The sequence below is a fragment of the Meles meles genome, chromosome 7 (genome assembly GCF_922984935.1).
Source record: "Meles meles chromosome 7, mMelMel3.1 paternal haplotype, whole genome shotgun sequence".
NCBI lineage: Eukaryota > Metazoa > Chordata > Mammalia > Carnivora > Mustelidae > Meles > Meles meles.
In genome coordinates this window covers 103321484-103340067 of record NC_060072.1, presented here as the reverse complement: position 1 = coordinate 103340067, position 18584 = coordinate 103321484, and the positions used below count along the sequence as shown (strand labels likewise).

The window sequence follows — 18584 nt, the reverse complement described above, 5'->3', positions numbered from 1 at the left end:
CTGCCCTCCTCACCAGCCCCCCTCCAATCACCATTATTACCTCCATGTTACAGGCAAGGAAGCAGGGCAGTGTAGGAGTAAGTAACTGGCCCACAGTTAAACACCTGGAGAGCGGCCGGGCCAGGATTCAGACCCCAGCAGTCTGATTCCCAAGGCCATAAACGCGAAACACCTATGCTCTACAAAACATATAAACATACGGATCTATGCGAGCATGCGCATTTCAGAGTATTATGTGAGATCTGAAAATGGGACATGACAGGATGAAAAATGTCGGAAACCTCCACTGACCACAAAGGCAATTGCAAGTTACTTTGGTCATATTTCACAGTGCAGAGAGCTTTCTGTACATTAGTTCACAATTTAATTCCAAAACCACTGGGCAACTGCAGTGCCTGACAGAAAAGAGTCTATGGGGGCACATGCCTGGCTCAGTGGGTTGAGCATCCAACTCTTTTTCGGCACAAGGGTCCTGAGACTGAGCCCCATGTCAGGCTCCTTGCTCCGTGGGGAGTCTGCTTGAGATTCTTTCTCTCCCTCTGCGCCTCCCTGCCCCCCAACCCCTGCTCTCTCTCTCAAAGAAATACTTAAAAAAAAAAGAAAAGAGACTACAATGTTAACTGCAGGAAGGAGTTGTCCCAGCTTCAAACGACAGATCTCTATTTGTATGTTAGGTATTTGGAGAATGTAGGAAAATGGGTATAGTTAAAACCCTAAACTCAAGAAAAACAGTCTGGCGATCTTTCAAACATAAACTTTCAGTGACACACGTGAGAATCCCCGTAAACACTGTGAACACAATGCAATAGAAGTTCAACTTAAAAACAGAATGGCCATTTGGAAAGGCACTCATCAGCTCTTTCTCTTTTTGTAGCAGTGTACCCAGAAAACTCTCTTTTCTGAGGGTCACAAAATCTAACAAGTTCCCTTTTCTAAGGGTTCAAAACTTGCTAGCTTTCTGTGCCATGGTATCAGTAAGGCATGCCTCAGTCGTCTGCAATGATGAAGAGAAAAAGAAGTGAGTGGGCACAAAAAAGAAGTAAGAGAACATCACTCAAGCTCAGAGGTCCTCCAGAGAACATTCCTCCACTTTCTGGAGCATAGCTCAACCTCACCTTCTGAAACAGGTGGTTCTTTCTGACCTTCCTCCCCTCAACTTCCTCGCACCATCCTCTCCTCACCTTTCTCTCCTCCAAGGACCAGCAGCAGGCAGCACTCAGTCCTACAACAGTCACACCTCTGGCTTTGAATTCCAAACTGTCTCCTGATGCTTGGAGATTATAATTTGACTAGGCTGTACGTGATCTGTAGACAGTCAGTACGAGGCACAAGGAAAATACACTGATCCCCACAGGAAACTTTTGCGAACGACACTGACCAGACATCAAAAAAGGCCACCAGGCCAAGACCTCTGTCAAACGAGACCAGCAGACTAACGACGTCTTCCTACTTGCTCTCCTTGGCAAATGTTTGGAGGCGTGATTCCACTTTTCAAACATGATAATTTCACAGCCAGACTAAAATCTGGACTTCCTCAGAAGTGAAAATTGTCTGACTTAAGTAAGATAAGCAGACACCTATTGTTCTATCTTAAGTGCTAGAGGTCTGAGGGAGGGAGCTGTTTTTGTAAGCCACGCCTTCAAAATAATAGAGACAAAGGGCAGAAGTCCAGAGGTCTTCCACAGACCAACCGAGAAAGGAGTTAGTACAGGAACACCCAGCACTTCAAGAGTTATTGCTGGAATCTTTCTAAATGCTCCTGTGATGCCGGCTCGTCTATTTGCTATGATGCCAAGAAGGCTGGAAGGTGCTACCTCTTTCAGGGGATGCTGAATTATTAAAGATCTCTGCAGCCAACTTTGGAGGAGAACTCCAATGAATAAAATGGTAGAAGTCGTTCTGCAAGAAAAGAGAAACTGTCACCTGCAAACTGCAGGAATGAAAGAGCAGAGTCTGGATGACTAGCAATAACAGTAAGACCCCAGAGATTTCCCAACACCAGCTCAGATTATTGATAAAATGTGGATGTCTTCATGCTCTGCCCATTACTGGAGTCCTCACTACACATTCCCATCCCTAGAAGCCACATATGCTGGAGTTTTCCAGGTTCAGATGCAAACCTGTATGTGAAGGATGTAAAACACTTGGTGTAATATTATTTGCTCTCTTGTATGTATATCCTCAGTGTATTGATCCGGGATTATAAACATTATTCGAGGTGGTAAGGACCAGATCCTATAACACTGTATAGGAAAAACCAGAAAACTAGTTCTTTTCACAGTACTTGAACTATATATTCTACGGCATTGTTGTGTTAAAATAGAAATCAATACTGGAAAAATTTAAAATAATTGTCTGAAAGGGTCTCAAGAGATATTAAAAGTTCTCATCACAGGGGCGCCTGGGTGGCTCAAAGGGTTAAAAGCCTCGCCTTGGGCTCAGGTCATGATCTCGGGGTCCTGGGATAGAGCCCCATATCTGGCTCTCTGCTCAGCAGGGAGCCTGCTTCCTCCTCTCTCTCTGCCTGCTTGTCTGCCTACTTGTGATCTCTGTCTGTCAAATAAATTAAAAAAAAAAAAAAAAAAGTTCTCATCACAGGGCACCTGGCCAGCTCAGTTGGAAGACAATGCAACTCTGAATCTCGGGGTTGTGAGTTTGAGCCCCATGTCAGGGACACAGTTGACTTTAAAAAAGAAAGTTCTTATCACAAGAAAAAAAAATTCTAACTATGTGTGGTAATGGATGTTAACTAGACTCATAGGGGTGGTTATTTTATAATATTTATACCATTATATTGTACACCTGAAACTAATATATTATATGTCAATTAAATCTCATTAATAAAAATTATAACATATTGATATCTTCAGAAAATGAATATTAGACTTCTATTTCCTACAGTATATTAAAGGCAGATAGATACCCCAGCATGATGCTTCTGGTTGAAACTAAAATGCAGGATAGAGTGTTTTTAAAATATGATTTAATCAGATCACAAGCTTTCATATAAGAAAGGAATTTTAAAAGCCCCCCAGACAAGATAAAGTCAGTGTAAAATAGATCAATGATAATAAGTGCTATGGAGAGATATAAAGCAGGGGAAGGAGTCAGAAAGGGCCAGGAGAGGATGCGGCTTATAATCTGCAGTAGTATACAAGATTTACACCAAAGAAAATCAATGCAATTAAGTTAGTAATCAGTAATGAAATAACTGAAATAACTGTATATCTGGAAAATTTTATTTTTTATTTTTTTAAAGATTTTATTTATTTATTTGACAGATAGAGATCATAAGTAGGCAGACAAGCAGGCAGAGAAAGAGAGGAAGCAGGCTCCCTGCTGAGCAGATAGCCCAATGTGGGGCTAGATCCCAGAACCCCGGGATTTTTAACCCACTGAGCCACCCAGGCTGGAATATCTGGAAAAATGTAAATACATTTTTAATACCTGGAAAAATTTAAACACATTTTTAAAAAGATTATGAGTTACGGGCAAAAGTTATAATGGAAATTAGAAAATGCACAAAACTGAAAGATAACAAAAACATTACATATAAGACTTTGTAGAATGCAGGTACAGCAGTGCTTAGAGGAAATTTTATTTGCTTACATACTTCCATTAGAAAGGAAGAAAAATAAAAACTTGTAAAATAAGAACTTAAAAGAACTGGCAAAATAATGCTTACAGAACAAATAAAAGAGAATAAGCTAGTGATATAGAGAATATACAATATAGTAAATCAAGGAAGCAAAAAACTTTTTTTTTTTTTTAAACTAAAAAGGGGCGCCTGGGTGGCTCAGTGGGTTGGGCCTCTGCCTTTAGCTCAGGTCATGGTTTCAGGGTCCTGGGATTGAGCCCTGCGTCGGGCTCTCTGTCCCCTCTCTCTCTGCCTGCCTCTCTGCCTACTTTTGATCTCTGTCTGTAAAAAAACAAAAAACAAAAAACAAAAAAAATTAAAACTAATAAAATAATCATACTTCTAGCAAAGTCAATCAAGGAAAAAAGGGGAAAAGGCAGACAGCTGTTATTAATAGAGAAGGGGCATAACTGCAGATGATACAAAGATTAAAAAGATATGAGAATATTATAAATGATGTTATGCTAGTAAATCAGAAAATGTTTAAATGTGGAAGCAATGACAAATGTTTTTTTCTTGATGAAAGCGCTAGACCTAGATAACTTTACTGATGAGTCCTACTAAACATTTTAAGAGTCAGATAATTCCAATCTTACATGAAATCCTCCAGAGAATAGTAAAAGAGGAAAAAATCCCCAACTAATTTCAAACACTATTACTCTCAGATCACAATGTAATTAATTTTTTAAAAAAATAAATTAATTGGGGCGCCTGGGTGGCTCAGTGGATTAAGCCACTGCCTTCTGCTCAGGTTATGATCTCAGGGTCCTGGGATCGAGCCCCACATCAGGCTCTCTGCTCTGCAGGGAGCCTGCTTCCTCCTCTCTCTCTGCCTGCCTCTCTGCCTACCTGTGATCTCTCTCTCTGTCAAATAAATAAATAAAATCTTTAAATAAATAAATAAATAAATAAATAAATTATCTCTACTTTTTTTGTTTTAATTTAGAAGCAGAAGCATATTCCTATATGCCTCATGGGTCAAAAAAGAAACCATTTTGAGAAATTAAAAATGCTTAGAACTTAATTCTAATGAACTGTGCTATCAAATCTTGTGAGATGTAGCACAGGCGATACTTCAAGGAGAATTATCATAAATATATATTAGGAACAAAGAAATGATGTATTTGTTAGGAATAATACTTATATTAGAAATAACATTTATGGGGCACCTGGGTGGCTCAGTGGGTTAAAGCCTCTGCCTTCGGCTCAGGTCATGACCCCGGGGTCCTGGGATCGAGCCCCGCATCAGGCTCTCTGCTCTGCAGGGAGCCTGCTTCCTCCTCTCTCTCTGCCTGCCTCTCTGCCTAGTTGTGATTTCTCTCTGTCAAATAAATAAAATAATTTTTTAAAAAAAGAAATAACATTTATATTAGAAAAGAAATGTATTGTCTTAATGCTAATAGTACCAAAAAAGGATAAAAATAAATGTACCATGCACCCAACTTAAGAAAAAGTAAAGAACAAATAAACCCAAAGAAAATCAGAAAGGTGGTAGTAAAGATAAAAGTGATAATCAATAAAATAAAAAGAAAAACTAGCAAAAACAAACTCTTTTAAGATTCAGCAAGAGGGACGCCTGGGTGGCTCAGTCGGTTAAGCAGCTGCCTTCAGCTCTGGTCATGATCCCAGCATCCTGGGATTGAGTCCCACGTCAGGCTCCTTGCTCAGCAGGAAGCCTGCTTCTCCCTCTGTCTCTGCCTGCTACTCTGCCTGCCTGTGCTCTCTTTCTCTCTCTCTTTCTCTGATAAATAAATAAAAATAAAATCTTTTAAAAAAAAGATTCAGCAAGAAAGAGATAAAGCAAAAAAAAAAATTCAATAATATTTTTATTTCAATACAGATCAACCACTTTTAAAAAATAAGAGAATACTATCATTAATATATCAATATATTTAAACATAAAATGGACAAATTTCTGGCAAAACATAACATCCAAACTGATGCTAGAAGAAATAGAAAGAATAAATAATCCTATAACTAATAAAGAAAATGACTAACTGGTGACAAGTTAAAAAGTTCTGACCAGAAGAAATAGATAAATAATTCTATAACTAGTAAAGAAAATGACTAACTGCTGATGCATTTAAAAGTTCTCCTGATGCCAGAAGAAATAGAAAGAATAAGTAATCCTGTAACAAATAAAGGAAATGACTAACTGCTGATGAGCTAAAAAGTTCTTCACACAAAGTATCTAGACCCAGACAAATAGTTCTACCAAACTTTCAAGAAAAGGAATATTCCAACATGTCAAACTTCCACAAAGTTGGAAAAGAAGCAATACTCTCTAACACACTCTGTGGGGTTAATTTAAGAGATATGAACCCAGACAAGGACATTACCAGAAAGGAAAACCATAGGCTTGTTTCATTCAAGAAATGAGAGGCAAGACCCCCTAATTATTGGCAAACTGTATCCAACTGTTTTTATCTTTTTTTTTTAATTTTTATTTTGTATTTATTTTTTAAGTGGGCTCCACATGAGACTTGAACTCACAACCTGAGATTAAGACCTGAGCTGAGAACAAGAGTTGGATGCTTAACTGACTGAACCACCCATGTGCCCCTACTGTTTTTATATACATAAAATAAAATGATGAGGACAGGTGGGTTTTGTCTTGTTTTCTACTTAAATTAGGCTCCACCCTGAGCTCCCCCAATATGGGACTTGAACTCAACTCTGAGATCAAGGCCTGAGCTGAAATTCAGGATGCTCAACTGAATGAACCACCCAGGCACCCCAATACAGGTTTACTTCTGGAATGCAGAGATGGTTTAATATTAGGAAACCTTTAAACATTACTTAACACATTAAAGAAAATATTATTAATAGATACAAAAAGAGATAACATTTAATCACCTATTAATTATTAAAACCTCAAGTAGACAAGAAATACAAGAGATTTTACTTAACTTGATGAAGAGTGTATATAATAAACTGAAAACAGTCATCATCCTCTAAGAGAGGAAGAGCTTAAAACCATTCCTTTATATCCAGAAAAAGGAAGAATGCCAAAGTCACCACTTTTATTAACTTTGTATTCAATATTCTGCCTAGGGCAAAAATACAAGAAAAATAAATTAAAGCCTTAAAGTCTGGCAAGGGGGAAAAAAATTGTCGTGATTTGCAAGAAATTTTTTTACAAAAAAAAAGAATAATTAGACATAATAATAGACCAGCAAAATGCTGGATACAAGACTAATATGCTAAAGTAAACTGCATTTCTGTATAATAGAAAACAATTAGAACATAATTTTAGAAGAGATCTCATGAACATTAATAAGAATTATAATATATGGGCGCCTGGGTGGCTCAGTGGGTTAAGCCGCTGCCTTCAGCTCAGGTCATGATCTCGGGGTCCTGGGATCGAGTCCCGCATCAGGCTCTCTGCTCAGCAGGGAGCCTGCTTCCCTCTCTCTCTCTCTCTGGCTGCCTCTCTATCTACTTGTGATCTCTCTCTGTCAAATAAATAAATAAAATCTTTAAAAAAAAAAGAATTATAATATATCATGAAATAAATATAACAAAAACATAGCAAATGTAAAACGTTACAGTAAGATATTTTATTTCAAAGATTTTATGTACTTATTTTAAAGAAAGCGTGCAAGTGGGGGAGGGGCAGAGTAAAAGGAAGAATTTGAAGCAGACTCCATGGTGAGCATATGGAGCCCAATGTCGGGCTCCATATCACAACCCAGAGACCATGACCTGAGCAGAAATCAAGAGTTGGACACTTAACCAACTGAGCCACCCAGGTGCCCTTACGGTAAGATATTTTATTTATTTATTTTAAAGATTTTATTTGAGAGAAAGAGTGTGAGCACAAGAAGGGAGGAGGGGCAGAGAGAGAGAAGGAGAATCAGGCCCTCCACTGAGCAGGGACACTGACACGGGGCTCGATCCCAGGATCATGGGAACACAACCTGAGCTGAAGTCGGACGCTTATCCAATTGAGCCACCCAGGCACACCTTCAGTAAGATATTTTTAAAAGAACCAAGTAAATGGAGAAATATTCATATTCATGGGTTGGAAGAATTAACATTATATAGACATTAACTCTCTTCTAGTTGATTTATAATGTCACATAGTTTCAATCAAAATGGCAAAGGGTTTCCCAGTGAGGGAAAAACTGATTCTAAAATGTATTTGGCGGGACACCTGGGTGGCTCAGTCTAGTATGTTCAGCGTCTTGACTCCTGCCTTTAGCTCTCCAGGTCCTGGGATTGAGCCCGGCATCAGGCGACATGCTCAGCAGGGAGTCTGCTAGAGGATCCTCTCCCTCTGCCCCTTCTTTTGTATGTGTACTCACTCTCTCTCGCTCTCTAAAATAAATAAATCTTTAAAATGTTTTTGGAAAAGAAAAGACCAAGATCACTAAGATAATTCTGGAAAAATAAGGAAGGAGGATTTGGTTTACTAGATAGAAAGACTCATTATAAAGCTATAGTAATTAAAAGAATGTAATACTGGTGCAAGAACCTACAAATTAACCAATGAAACACAAGAGTATCCAGAGATAAACTCATGCACATATGAAACTGTGATCAAGACAGAAAGAGCTGGTCGATTGCTTTTTAAAAGGGATGGAGAGGCACCTGGCTGGCTCAGTCAGGAGAGCACACAACACTTGATCTCAGAGCCATGAGTTCAAGCCCCACATTGGGTCTAGAGCTTACTTTAAAAAAATAAAATAAAATAAGGAACTATTTAGAAAATTGAGCTAAAAAAAAAAAAAGGTCATCCATATGAAAAGAACTAAAGATACATCCATAGCTCGCAGTGTGAAAAATATACTTCAGATGAATTGGAACCCTATATGTCAAGAGCAAATTTTCAAGACATTTACAAAAGGATATAGACAGATATTTTTCTGACCTCAGAGTAGGGAAAGAAATGCCAAACATAAGTTAATAATTGATACATCTGAAAAAATTAAACAACCTCTGTTTATCAAGAGATAGCTTTTATAATTGTTAAAGTACAAGCTACAAACAGGGAAAAGATATTTGCAAAAGATGTAACTGACAAGAGTAACAGTGAGAACACACTAAAAAGAAAACTCACAAATCAGTAAGATAAACTCACAAATCAGTAAGATAAACTAGTGGATGAATAGGCGAAGAGATGAGAACGTATTTTAGTGACAAAAACACATGGCCAGTAAACCTGTGAAAGATGCTCTATCTTATTAGCAATCAAAAATATACAATTTAAAACAAAATACAATTTCACCCCAATAGACGGACTCTCCAAAGAAACCTGTCTTCGTGCTAACTGCCAGCTGTCCACCAAAATCTTCCTCTCCTTCTGCTAAGGTCATAGAGTTGTAGCAGGAAACCAGACTGCTAGGTAGACTCCCAGATTCCCTTGCAGCAGATGTGGCCGTGTGACTAAACTCCCACCACTTAAATGAATGAAAATTGTCTGGTATAGGTCTGGCCTGGATTTTAAAACACTGACGCAGATGCTCCTCACAACTCATTTTCCTTCCCACAAGTCAGCACATGAATATACTTAAGACCCATTTTCAATCAGGCAGTTCCCTAGGCGATGGAAGAGCAACAAGATGGAGAAGACTCAAACAACTTAACCAGGCAAAACAATTCTGGTGGCCTGGACTGCATACCTTCAGAATGTTGTATGAGGGACTCCTGGGTGGCTCAGTTGGTTAAGCCGCTGCCTTTGGCTCGGGTCATGATCCTGGGGTCCTGGAATCGAGTCCCGCATCGGGCTCCTTGCCTGGCAGGGAGCCTGCTCCTCTCGCTGCCTCTGCCTGCCTCTCTGCCTGCTTGTGTGTACTCTCTCTCTCTCTGGCCAATAAATAAAATCTTTAAACAAACAAAAAAACCCCCAGAATGTTGTATGAGAGAAAAAGCAAAGAAAGGGGGAGAAACAAAGGGGAAAACAGGGGGAAAGGCAAGGAAAGAAAAAAGGAGGAATCTCTATTTTTACATTCTTGTGAGATTCCTGCATCAGACAGGAAACTGACCAAGGTATCCTGTGGTCCAAAAACACAGGAAGTACAACATATACCAAGAAGGAAAACTAAACCAGAAATTCCTTCCACCATGCATGACAGCCTGCAGTATACATGTAAAGCTTGGTCTGCTATGGACGCAGTCATAGCAGTGACTGGCACAGCATGGACACTCATTAACTGTTAGGTGCTGTTGTGATTGTTTTTAATTATTATTTCAACATCCTTATTATAAAATATTTCTCCATGCCAAAACATTCTTCAAAAACTACTGGTAATGACTGCATTACATTCCACGTATACAAGTTAGTTAACCACCCCCAATGGCATTCAGTTAACCATTCCCCACTGTGGGACATTTAGACCGGTTTTAACTTTATGACATTATAAAGAAGTTACACACTATTTCAATTCAATTTAATTTTGTGGTAATACTTTACTGGACACCCTACATAATTCTGAATGAGCACCACATTAACTTATTCTGTAAATGAATGACAATCCAAATGATTGCTCTACTCATTCAATAAATGTTTAATAAAGCTCTGTACTAAAAGTATGAAAAGTTATCAAAGTACTTTCAGGAAATCTAGGTGGCTCAGTCAGTTGGGCATCCAGCTCTTGGTTTCAGCAGGGGTTGTTATCTCAAGGTCATGGGGTCAAGCCCTGTGTCGGGGTCCACACTATGGGTTTGGAGCCTGCTTGGAATTCTCTCTCTCTCTGCTCCCTTCTTCCCCTCCCCCTCTTGAGCATGTGAGTGCTCCCTAAAATAAATAAATAAATAATCTTTTTTTAAAAGTACTTTTTGTTTTATGTCAATTATACTTCAATAAAGCTGGGGGGAAAATCATGACGCAGAAGGAAATGCACAGTTATAAATGAATTCTTCATATCCATATTGATTTAAAAATACATATATTTCTCTCAAGACCATGAAATTAAATCAGTGACTTGATTTGATGTCTTAAGAGTCCTTTCTACCACAGGTAAATAAAATCCACGGACTGGATTACAGTTTTCATTTTCCATACAGCATCACTGAACAAAGGTAAAGAAAAATTCAAAGCAAAATTGTAAGTAAACGCATGACAGCCAGGCCCAGGAAATAGAACACTTTTAGGCTCTGTTACCTGTACTTGGATAAAAAATAATGACAATATAAAATCCACTTATAAGGAGCTGGGAATCTCCCTGGTTTGCCTATCACATTTCCCTTTGTATTTCTACCATGAAACTCGCTCCACTCCATTCCAAAAGTACATGGGACTTTATCAGGATGATTAAATATTCACTCACTTTGGGATCTAGTCAGGTAGCAGACTGGTGATTATGTATTTGAATTTCGAAAAGCTTATCTAAGTCAGAATGTAACAAGAAGCAGTTGAAATGTGAAGAAAACTAAAATTACACAGATAACAAGGACTGATTTTTACTACTTATTATGTACCAAGCCTGTAATAAAGCTTTCCACAAATCACCTCACTGAAACCTTACAAAAGCAAGAAAGGAAGTACTAGTATCATCCCCATTTTACAGATGAAGAAACGGACTCTCAAAGATGACAAACGTGATCATTGGCAGGGCTGGGTGGTTAACACCAAAATCTCTGCTCTTAAATGTTCTATTTCCTCCCATCTTGAAATATCAGAAGGAATACATATATATATGTATGTAATCAATACACTAGACAGTAAGTCAGGACCAACAGATAAAAATACTTTTAAATAACAAAAAAAGTCTTCAAATAACTACTCCTCATCCCACCTTCTACCTTCAAAAAAAATTAAACCAAAAAAAGAATGATGACACATACACCTTATCCCCTTTTCTTTACCTTAATTCTTAATTGTCTAAATTGAAGGGAAAGGAGTCGCATGATTGAAGTAAGAAAAGGGTCTGGCCGCACAACAAAGCAGGCCTTCTTAAACCAGAACCAGAGCTGAACATGAGTGGCTCCTAAGTTGGTCAACGCTTCACAGGAGTAAGGGAAGCAACACAGACTGTGGAAGCTGAGGTTGGTCATCCTGTACTGTCAGCCTTCACCGGAGTTCAGAAGGATGCATTTGGCCCCAAAATTTCTCCCAAACTGTTCTGTAATGTATTTTGAAGTTCATGAAACCAACTAGGGTTTCTGGGCCACATAAGAGGGCTACTGAAGTAGCTCCAATTAGTTTGACCGAAATTTCAAGCAAGTTATATTTGCACACATTCACCGTAATTTTTTTTTCTTGATCCTAAGGGAAGCCTGTGAAGCCACTGCCTACACACTGTGGTTTCTTGTAATGATCTTGGGGGGGGGGGGACTTAGTTACAGTTAATCCATTTAATTAACTCCTCCTATTAACAGAGCAGAGGAGTTGCTGTTCTCTTCTAGGTCCAACTATAGTGCCCTCAGTGAATGTAAAGTCTAAACAGCAAGGGACACCGGGGTGACTCAGTCAGTGAAGCGTCTGCCTTCGGCTCAGGTCATGATCTCAGGGTCCTCAGATCGAGCCCCGTGTCAGGCTCCCTGCTCAGCGCAAAGTCTGCTTCTCCCCACCGCTCATGTGCACATTCTCTCTCTCTCAAATAAATAAAATCTTAAAAAAAAAAAAAGGAAAGAAAGAAAAGAAATCTAAACAGTGAAGGGCTCTATCTCCTGCTCTACTTTGTGAGGAATCTAAAAGTAAATCATTGTTCCTGAAAACAAACCTGGGTTCTAGCCCCAGGTAGGTTACACTTAATTGTGTAACTCTATCATTATGCTTCCTTGCATCATGTAAATGAATGGGTTGGATAGGAAATGTCTAAAGTCCCTCCCAGCTATAAAGTTTTAATTCATAATTTAAGTTGTGGCTGTTTTCTATTACAGATTAGATGAAAGAACATCAGATGGAGATACAGGTTCTATATTAGTGACAGCAGTGCTTTTTCCTATTGAAACCTACTGTACGACATGGGGTCCTATCAAACTGAATTGGCATTTCCTCACGATCCGTCTTGCTACCAAAATGTACTATTCGTAGTTCAGGCAGCAGAGTGGCTGAAGAACAACAGATTTTCTTGGCACTTCCTGTACATATGGCATATAGAGGAGTATGAGATTATCCCTCAAAAAATATTGCAAGTGATAGCTGTCAAATCCTACCAACTAGCAACATGCATTATTAAAAACAAACACAACCTCTAGGTCCATGAGTTCCACTTCACAAAATGTGTCTCCTGATTCTTTCAGTTCCCATATGGGAAGCAGTATTTTTTATATGTGTGCACAATACTATTGCTGCAGAATTTGAAAATTGCATAGAATACTAAAACCCAGATAATCTCCAAACCTTCTGTTAGCCAGTTGTTACCATCTATTCCCCTACTAAGCTTTTTGCCAGAGATGCTAACAAGAAACATAGTCAACTGGTTTGTGTTTCATATACTTCTCCAGACAAGCGGCTTCTTAAGAGCCCCCACAAACGAGAGATTGACTTCTCTGGATTCTAAATCTTTGGGAGGTTGACCAACACAGTGCATGCAATAGTCTTTCTTCTCCTAGCTAACACACTCCTTTTAAATTACTGCTTGAGGTCCTTTTGTCTCTGATTTAAACACATCTATTCCTTGACAACTTGTATAATTCATAATTCTATCCCCTCTTATATAATGGTGCCCTACAGTTTTCTGAACATGGTTTTATTATTTTTCTCTATTCCCTATTGCATTACATTTTAATTTTCTGAGAACTCAAATAATAAACAGTGTTTGTAAATTCATTATTAAAAAAAAGTGAAAGCAAGGATGATTTCCCCCATAACAGGGTAGCCAAAAGAAAATGCAAAAAGCCTGAAAATTTTACTAAGTTATTAAAATGAACAGATATAACATCTTCAATCAGACTCAAAGATCATTAGAACCGAGAATCCAAACTCTTTGTCTTATAAGAAAACCAAAAGCCAGAGAGAAGCTATGTGACTTACTCAACATGATGTACCTAACTAGATGTACTTATAGTTTCACACATAAAAATTACACATTGTCACCTATGATGGCTCTTGTCACAGTTGAGAATAGCTCCATGAAGTTTGTTCCCAAAACATGTGCAGGCAGCCACAGTGCCAAAATCCCACACCTGGAGTCATTCCTTTAGATAAAACCATTATCTCAGAAATTCTGAGATTCGTGCAACTGGTATCAGGGAAATGGGAGCGAAAAAGAAAGAACAGTACTCCAGAGTATTAAGTTCTAAGTCAGAAGGTTAAAAAAAAAATTACACATAATCAAAAATGACTCTTGAAATCACCCATAGGCCGAAGTCACCTAGAGACTCCAACACATGTGGCTTTATTCACTAGGAACAGATCTATGTCTTCTCTTCTGAGTCCAGCCCAGCCAGGTTTTCCTTTAGCAATTGAATAGACCACATTTCTTTTGTTTATCAACAGATGAAATAGTTGGCTGGAATTAAAAGAGGTGGTTGTTCCGAAACCACATACCTTTAAACAGTGGACTAGCACTCTGCTAGGGTAAAGGGCTCACCCTTGCAGAGGGACTCAGCAAATAAAACAGAAAACCAGAGTCCTGCATTTCACATCCTTACAAAGGAACCTACTCCCACTGTGCGGAATGGCTTGACCTCATGCACTAGGTCACTGTCATTTTTCTCCCACTCGTTTCTTGATTTTGCTCAGAAGTACAGGTGAATGGGGGCCACTGAAGGTGTGCATGACTCAAGTCCCTTGTATTACCCTATTCCCGTAATTGCATATGGATATAAAGACCTGGGTTTGAACCAGAATAGGTGGAAATAGATAAAGTCTGGATACAGGTCCTGATGAGAAGAGCAGGTCAGGTTAGGAAAGAGTCAGAAAGCAGCCTGAAGACGGGTATGTGTGAACGAGGAAGGTTGAAGAGAACAGAGAAGATCACTTTCTATGGGACAGAATTTGTTCCAAAAATAATCCTCACCATGTTCATAATTTTTTCTTGGGTTGGATTTGATAGACACATTTTAAACACTGCAATACATCCCATTTTATTGATTTTTTTTTTTAAACATAGAGGGCCTTTTATCTCAAGCATTATCAGTAGTCATATAACAATAGAATTCACTCTCTGAAAGAAATTAATCATGAGACTATTTTTCATATAAGGACCAGATCATGGACAAATGACTTTGGAGCAGAAATAATGAAGCCAATACTTAAAAGGGCATTCTGCCAGTCATTGCTCCAAGCAGCAAAGAAAGCCAGACTGCCATCCCTCAAAGATCTACCACAAAGAGCCATGTGGAAAACCTGCACAAGGAATGGTGACTAGGAGTCCTACCTTAGAACGAAAGGTTTCAGGCTGTTTGCACTCATTAAGAAAGATTCTGCTTCTTAAAAAGTTTGCCTGTCACTAAAGAAATAATTACTTCTCAGCTAATATAACTTTCATATCAATATAATCAGTTCTTATAAGTATAAATTATATTAATTACAAGCAGTTAAAAATCATTTCTTGAACAATGCTGAGCTCAAATCCATTATCAGGGTTAACCTAAAGAAACATGAGTTCCCGGGCTTGCACACTACATCTGTGGCCATGATGAGTTGGTCCAAATTCACCCTCCGGTGATGGAGGGTCCCCTCCCCAGGTCCTCTCACAGGACTCCAGGCATTTTCACAACTTGACCACACAAAAGAACACTGAGGCTGCTCCTGCCTTTCCCAAGGCAAGTAAGGAATGCCTCCCTCAGCAGCCCTTTTATAAAACTGTATCTGAAAAAACAGGTGTCCACACAATTGTTATGAACTTTGCATTGAATATTCCAAAGAACAGCAATTTTAACACTCCATCCATTGTCTCAATAGGGAAAACCACCCAAGAGAGACCACAGAAGAGGAAAAACAAAACCCACAAAAACACAACCACTTTGACAGCACCACAAAATACTTGTACTAGAGACAAAACATATTTTTTAAACCACAAGGCATATTAGGTAAAAATATTTAATCAACATTAATTAGGTTCCTTCATGAGTTGACTGTGTAAATGGACTGAAACTACTACTTCAATATTCAAACCAGTTTACATACAAGTAGCTTTCCGCAAATGATAAAGCGATATTCCCATGTGAGGGTGAAAGATGGCACTGAATTCTGGCCCATTATAAAGGAGGAGTCAGATTCCACTAGTCCCTGCTTGGTTTAACTGCCAGGCTTTTAGGGGGCTGTTTTATAAAAGGCGGACTCACCCTGATAAATGGTGAATAGTGTAAATGTAAATGTCTAAAATCATCGACACTCGATGAAGCTCTAGACCACTTGGTGTCCAGACTTCAGAAAGAGGACTCCTTAAAATATTACGTGTGTGTGTGTGTGGTAACAAAGATATCAGTTAAAAAGCATCATAAGGAGGAGGAAGAGGATAACTGGGCAGGAACCACTGCTGCTGCCTGCCTCCCCTGTAAGTTGCCCGGCTGAAGGTGGCTGAGTTAAAGCCAGTTCTCTTTGGTGGAGGTGCGCTCTGGCAGCCGGGGAAAGCCACCCGGTTTCCAGCTCCCTGTGGGCTTGACGAGACTGGGACTGGGACTGGGACGGGGATTGGCTTGTACGAACCCTGGGGTGGCTCAACCGGAGGCTCTCTGGCTGTCCCTCAGCGCCTTCCTCCAAAGCAGACACCAAGTTAGAAAGGCAACTCCTCGAGCACAATGACAAGAAGGCACACAAAAGGAGCAAGGCAGCCGCTCCCATCCTTACCTTTGACTTGACTTTCATACTCGGCTATGATCTCTTTGTCCTTTTTGAATCTGCTCGGAGTGGACATTATCCAGCTGTTCTGGGTTTGCTTTCAATGGGCAAGTTCTGTTAGGCTGTCACAAACCGGTCTCCTTGGAGAGGCAGAGAGTTGTACTCCCACACACCGGGAACCCAGAGGCAGCTCCGACAGGGGGTAAAGGAGGAGGAAGACGAGGAGGCGGAAAGAAGCAGCGAGCCGGAGACTAGATTAAGCCGGGCGCTGGCACCATACTCTCCGGTTCGACTGCCGTCGGTGATCCGGCGGGGAGCCGGGCTCGGGCCGGAGAGGCCCGGCGCGCAGGCAAACTCCTTCGAGAGAGCGGCGGGGGGCGTCTCCCTGCCCACCGCACCCTGAGCCGGCCACTTCCTCTACGGCCGCGGGGCGGACGCGGGGTTCGCGCCGGCGCTCCGCACCATTGTTAGAAACCCGCACCCGGCGCTCGGGTTAGGGCCGGCCGTGGAGGGCGGGCGCCGCGACCCTTCCTTCCTGCTCCAGCCGCCGGCTCCGGCGCCGGGGGGTCCCACCCGGGCCGGGATGCTGCCGCCGCGGCCGCCGCTCCCCCGTCGGCAAAGGCGGCTGCCAGCGCCCGGGCAGGCGAAAGGAAACGTAATCCTAGAGCGAGTCCCCGCTGCTGGCCGGGAGGGCGGCCGCTGCGCCGTTTGAACGCGTCCTGGGCGCAGCCCCGGCGGAGTTTAGGTCTCGACAGCCGGCGCCGCGAGGGGCCTCTGCCTCCTGGGCCACGGGGCGCTGGAGCTGCCTCTTTCTCCTCGTCCCGCTTTCCGCTGCTGCCCCCAGGAGGCCGCCGCTGCCCTGCACACTCGCACGCGCACCGGGAGGAGCCGCGCCCCCGGCGGCCGCAAAGTTGCCGGCGCGCTCACGGCCCGCGGCTCCCCGCGCCCAAAGAGCGAGCGGCGGGCGGCGGCCCCACCTGCCGCGCGGGACTCGGCGAAGAGGAGCGGGGCTCGCGGGAGGGGCGGTGCCGCGGCCAGTGCCCTTCGCTCTCGCCCCCGCCCCGCTCGGTGAGGAGACGCCGGCTGGCCCGGGAAGATGGATGCCTCTCGCGGCCACCCGCGGCCCCGCCCCGCGCGCCAAGCCCGGGCGGCCGTGGGCGACGCCCCCCGCGCCTCCCCCGGCTGTGGCAGGGCTCGGCTGGGTTCCGCGGCCGGACCGCAGCCCCGGCAGCTGGAAACCCCCTTCCCGACCCGGGCGATCCTGGGCTGAGGGAGGGGGCTCTGGAGGGGCCTTTTCCAGAATCCATCGGAAAATCCAGAGTTGGGGTTCTCCATGACAGGAAGGGCTGGGAGTCCAAGATGTTGGACCCCCGTAGGGAACCTGGAGGCTCACTGAATTGTGCACGACTTGGCTGCCAAAAAAAAAAATAATAATAAAAAATCAAACGCTCTGCAGTAGAGATGGAGAAAAAATACCTATCTTGAATACAATATAACCCCCATCCTAGAAGTAGCCCCGGGAGCTAGGGTGGTGGAAAAGGCGTGGTCACCAGCTTTGTGAGGGACGCAAGTACCGCTTGGGACCTTTCCTGTCTCCTTTCCGATCACTTCCGACAGAGTGTGGGCCTGGTTTGTCAAAGCAATTATTCAGAGGCATGTCCAGTACACAAATGTTTTCCTTGCAAGATCTAAACAGAGTACGGACTTTAGACTCTGATCATTCATTGATGTATCCAGTGATAAACTTTCACGTTCTCACTGCGGGCCAAACACCAAGCTAAGAGGTAGGGACTCAGCAATCAGGTCCCTAGCCCCTACCTTAAGGGATCTGAAGGTTTATTGCATAAATAAGTAAATAAAATAAAATAATGCTTTAAGAGAGTAATACTTGAGGCTTTGGGGAGCCCTGAAGGGAAAAAAATGGGCTGCCAGCGGTTTGGGGAGAAGTGGTATTTAAACTGGATCTGAAGGATGACTAGTAAGCAAAGAGGGAAGGGGTTGAGTTCCAAGAGGAAAAAGGAACATCACACTTTGGGGCAACTGGAAATATAGTTACAAGATGTCCTCTACTAAAATACCAGATCTCTCATGGGAGGAGAAAAACATTTTGAAAGTATAAATATATATTTATGTTTCAACTGACAGTGCCTGAAGGTTGTTTTTAATTGTACAGCTTTTAAATTTTAATTAAAAAAAATTTTTTTAAGGAGCTCCTGACTGCCTCAGTCAGTGCAGCGTGCAACTCTTGATCTTGGGGATGTAGGTTCAAGC

General features: G+C 41.6%; 1 protein-coding gene across 3 annotated transcripts in view; it reads right to left on the bottom strand.

Annotated features, from left to right (window-relative positions):
• The window catches only part of SRGAP1 (SLIT-ROBO Rho GTPase activating protein 1), a 275341-nt gene extending 258063 nt beyond the window's left edge, over positions 1-17278 (bottom strand). For all 3 annotated transcript variants that reach the window (XR_006819647.1, XM_046012397.1, XM_046012398.1), the window contains exon 1: positions 16323-17278. Coding sequence is in view for 2 of the 3 variants with exons in the window: in XM_046012397.1 (XP_045868353.1) it covers positions 16323-16389 (67 nt within the window). In the remaining variant the exon portion in view is untranslated. The remainder of the gene's footprint in view (positions 1-16322) is intronic.
• Between the last annotated feature and the right edge of the window lie 1306 nt (positions 17279-18584).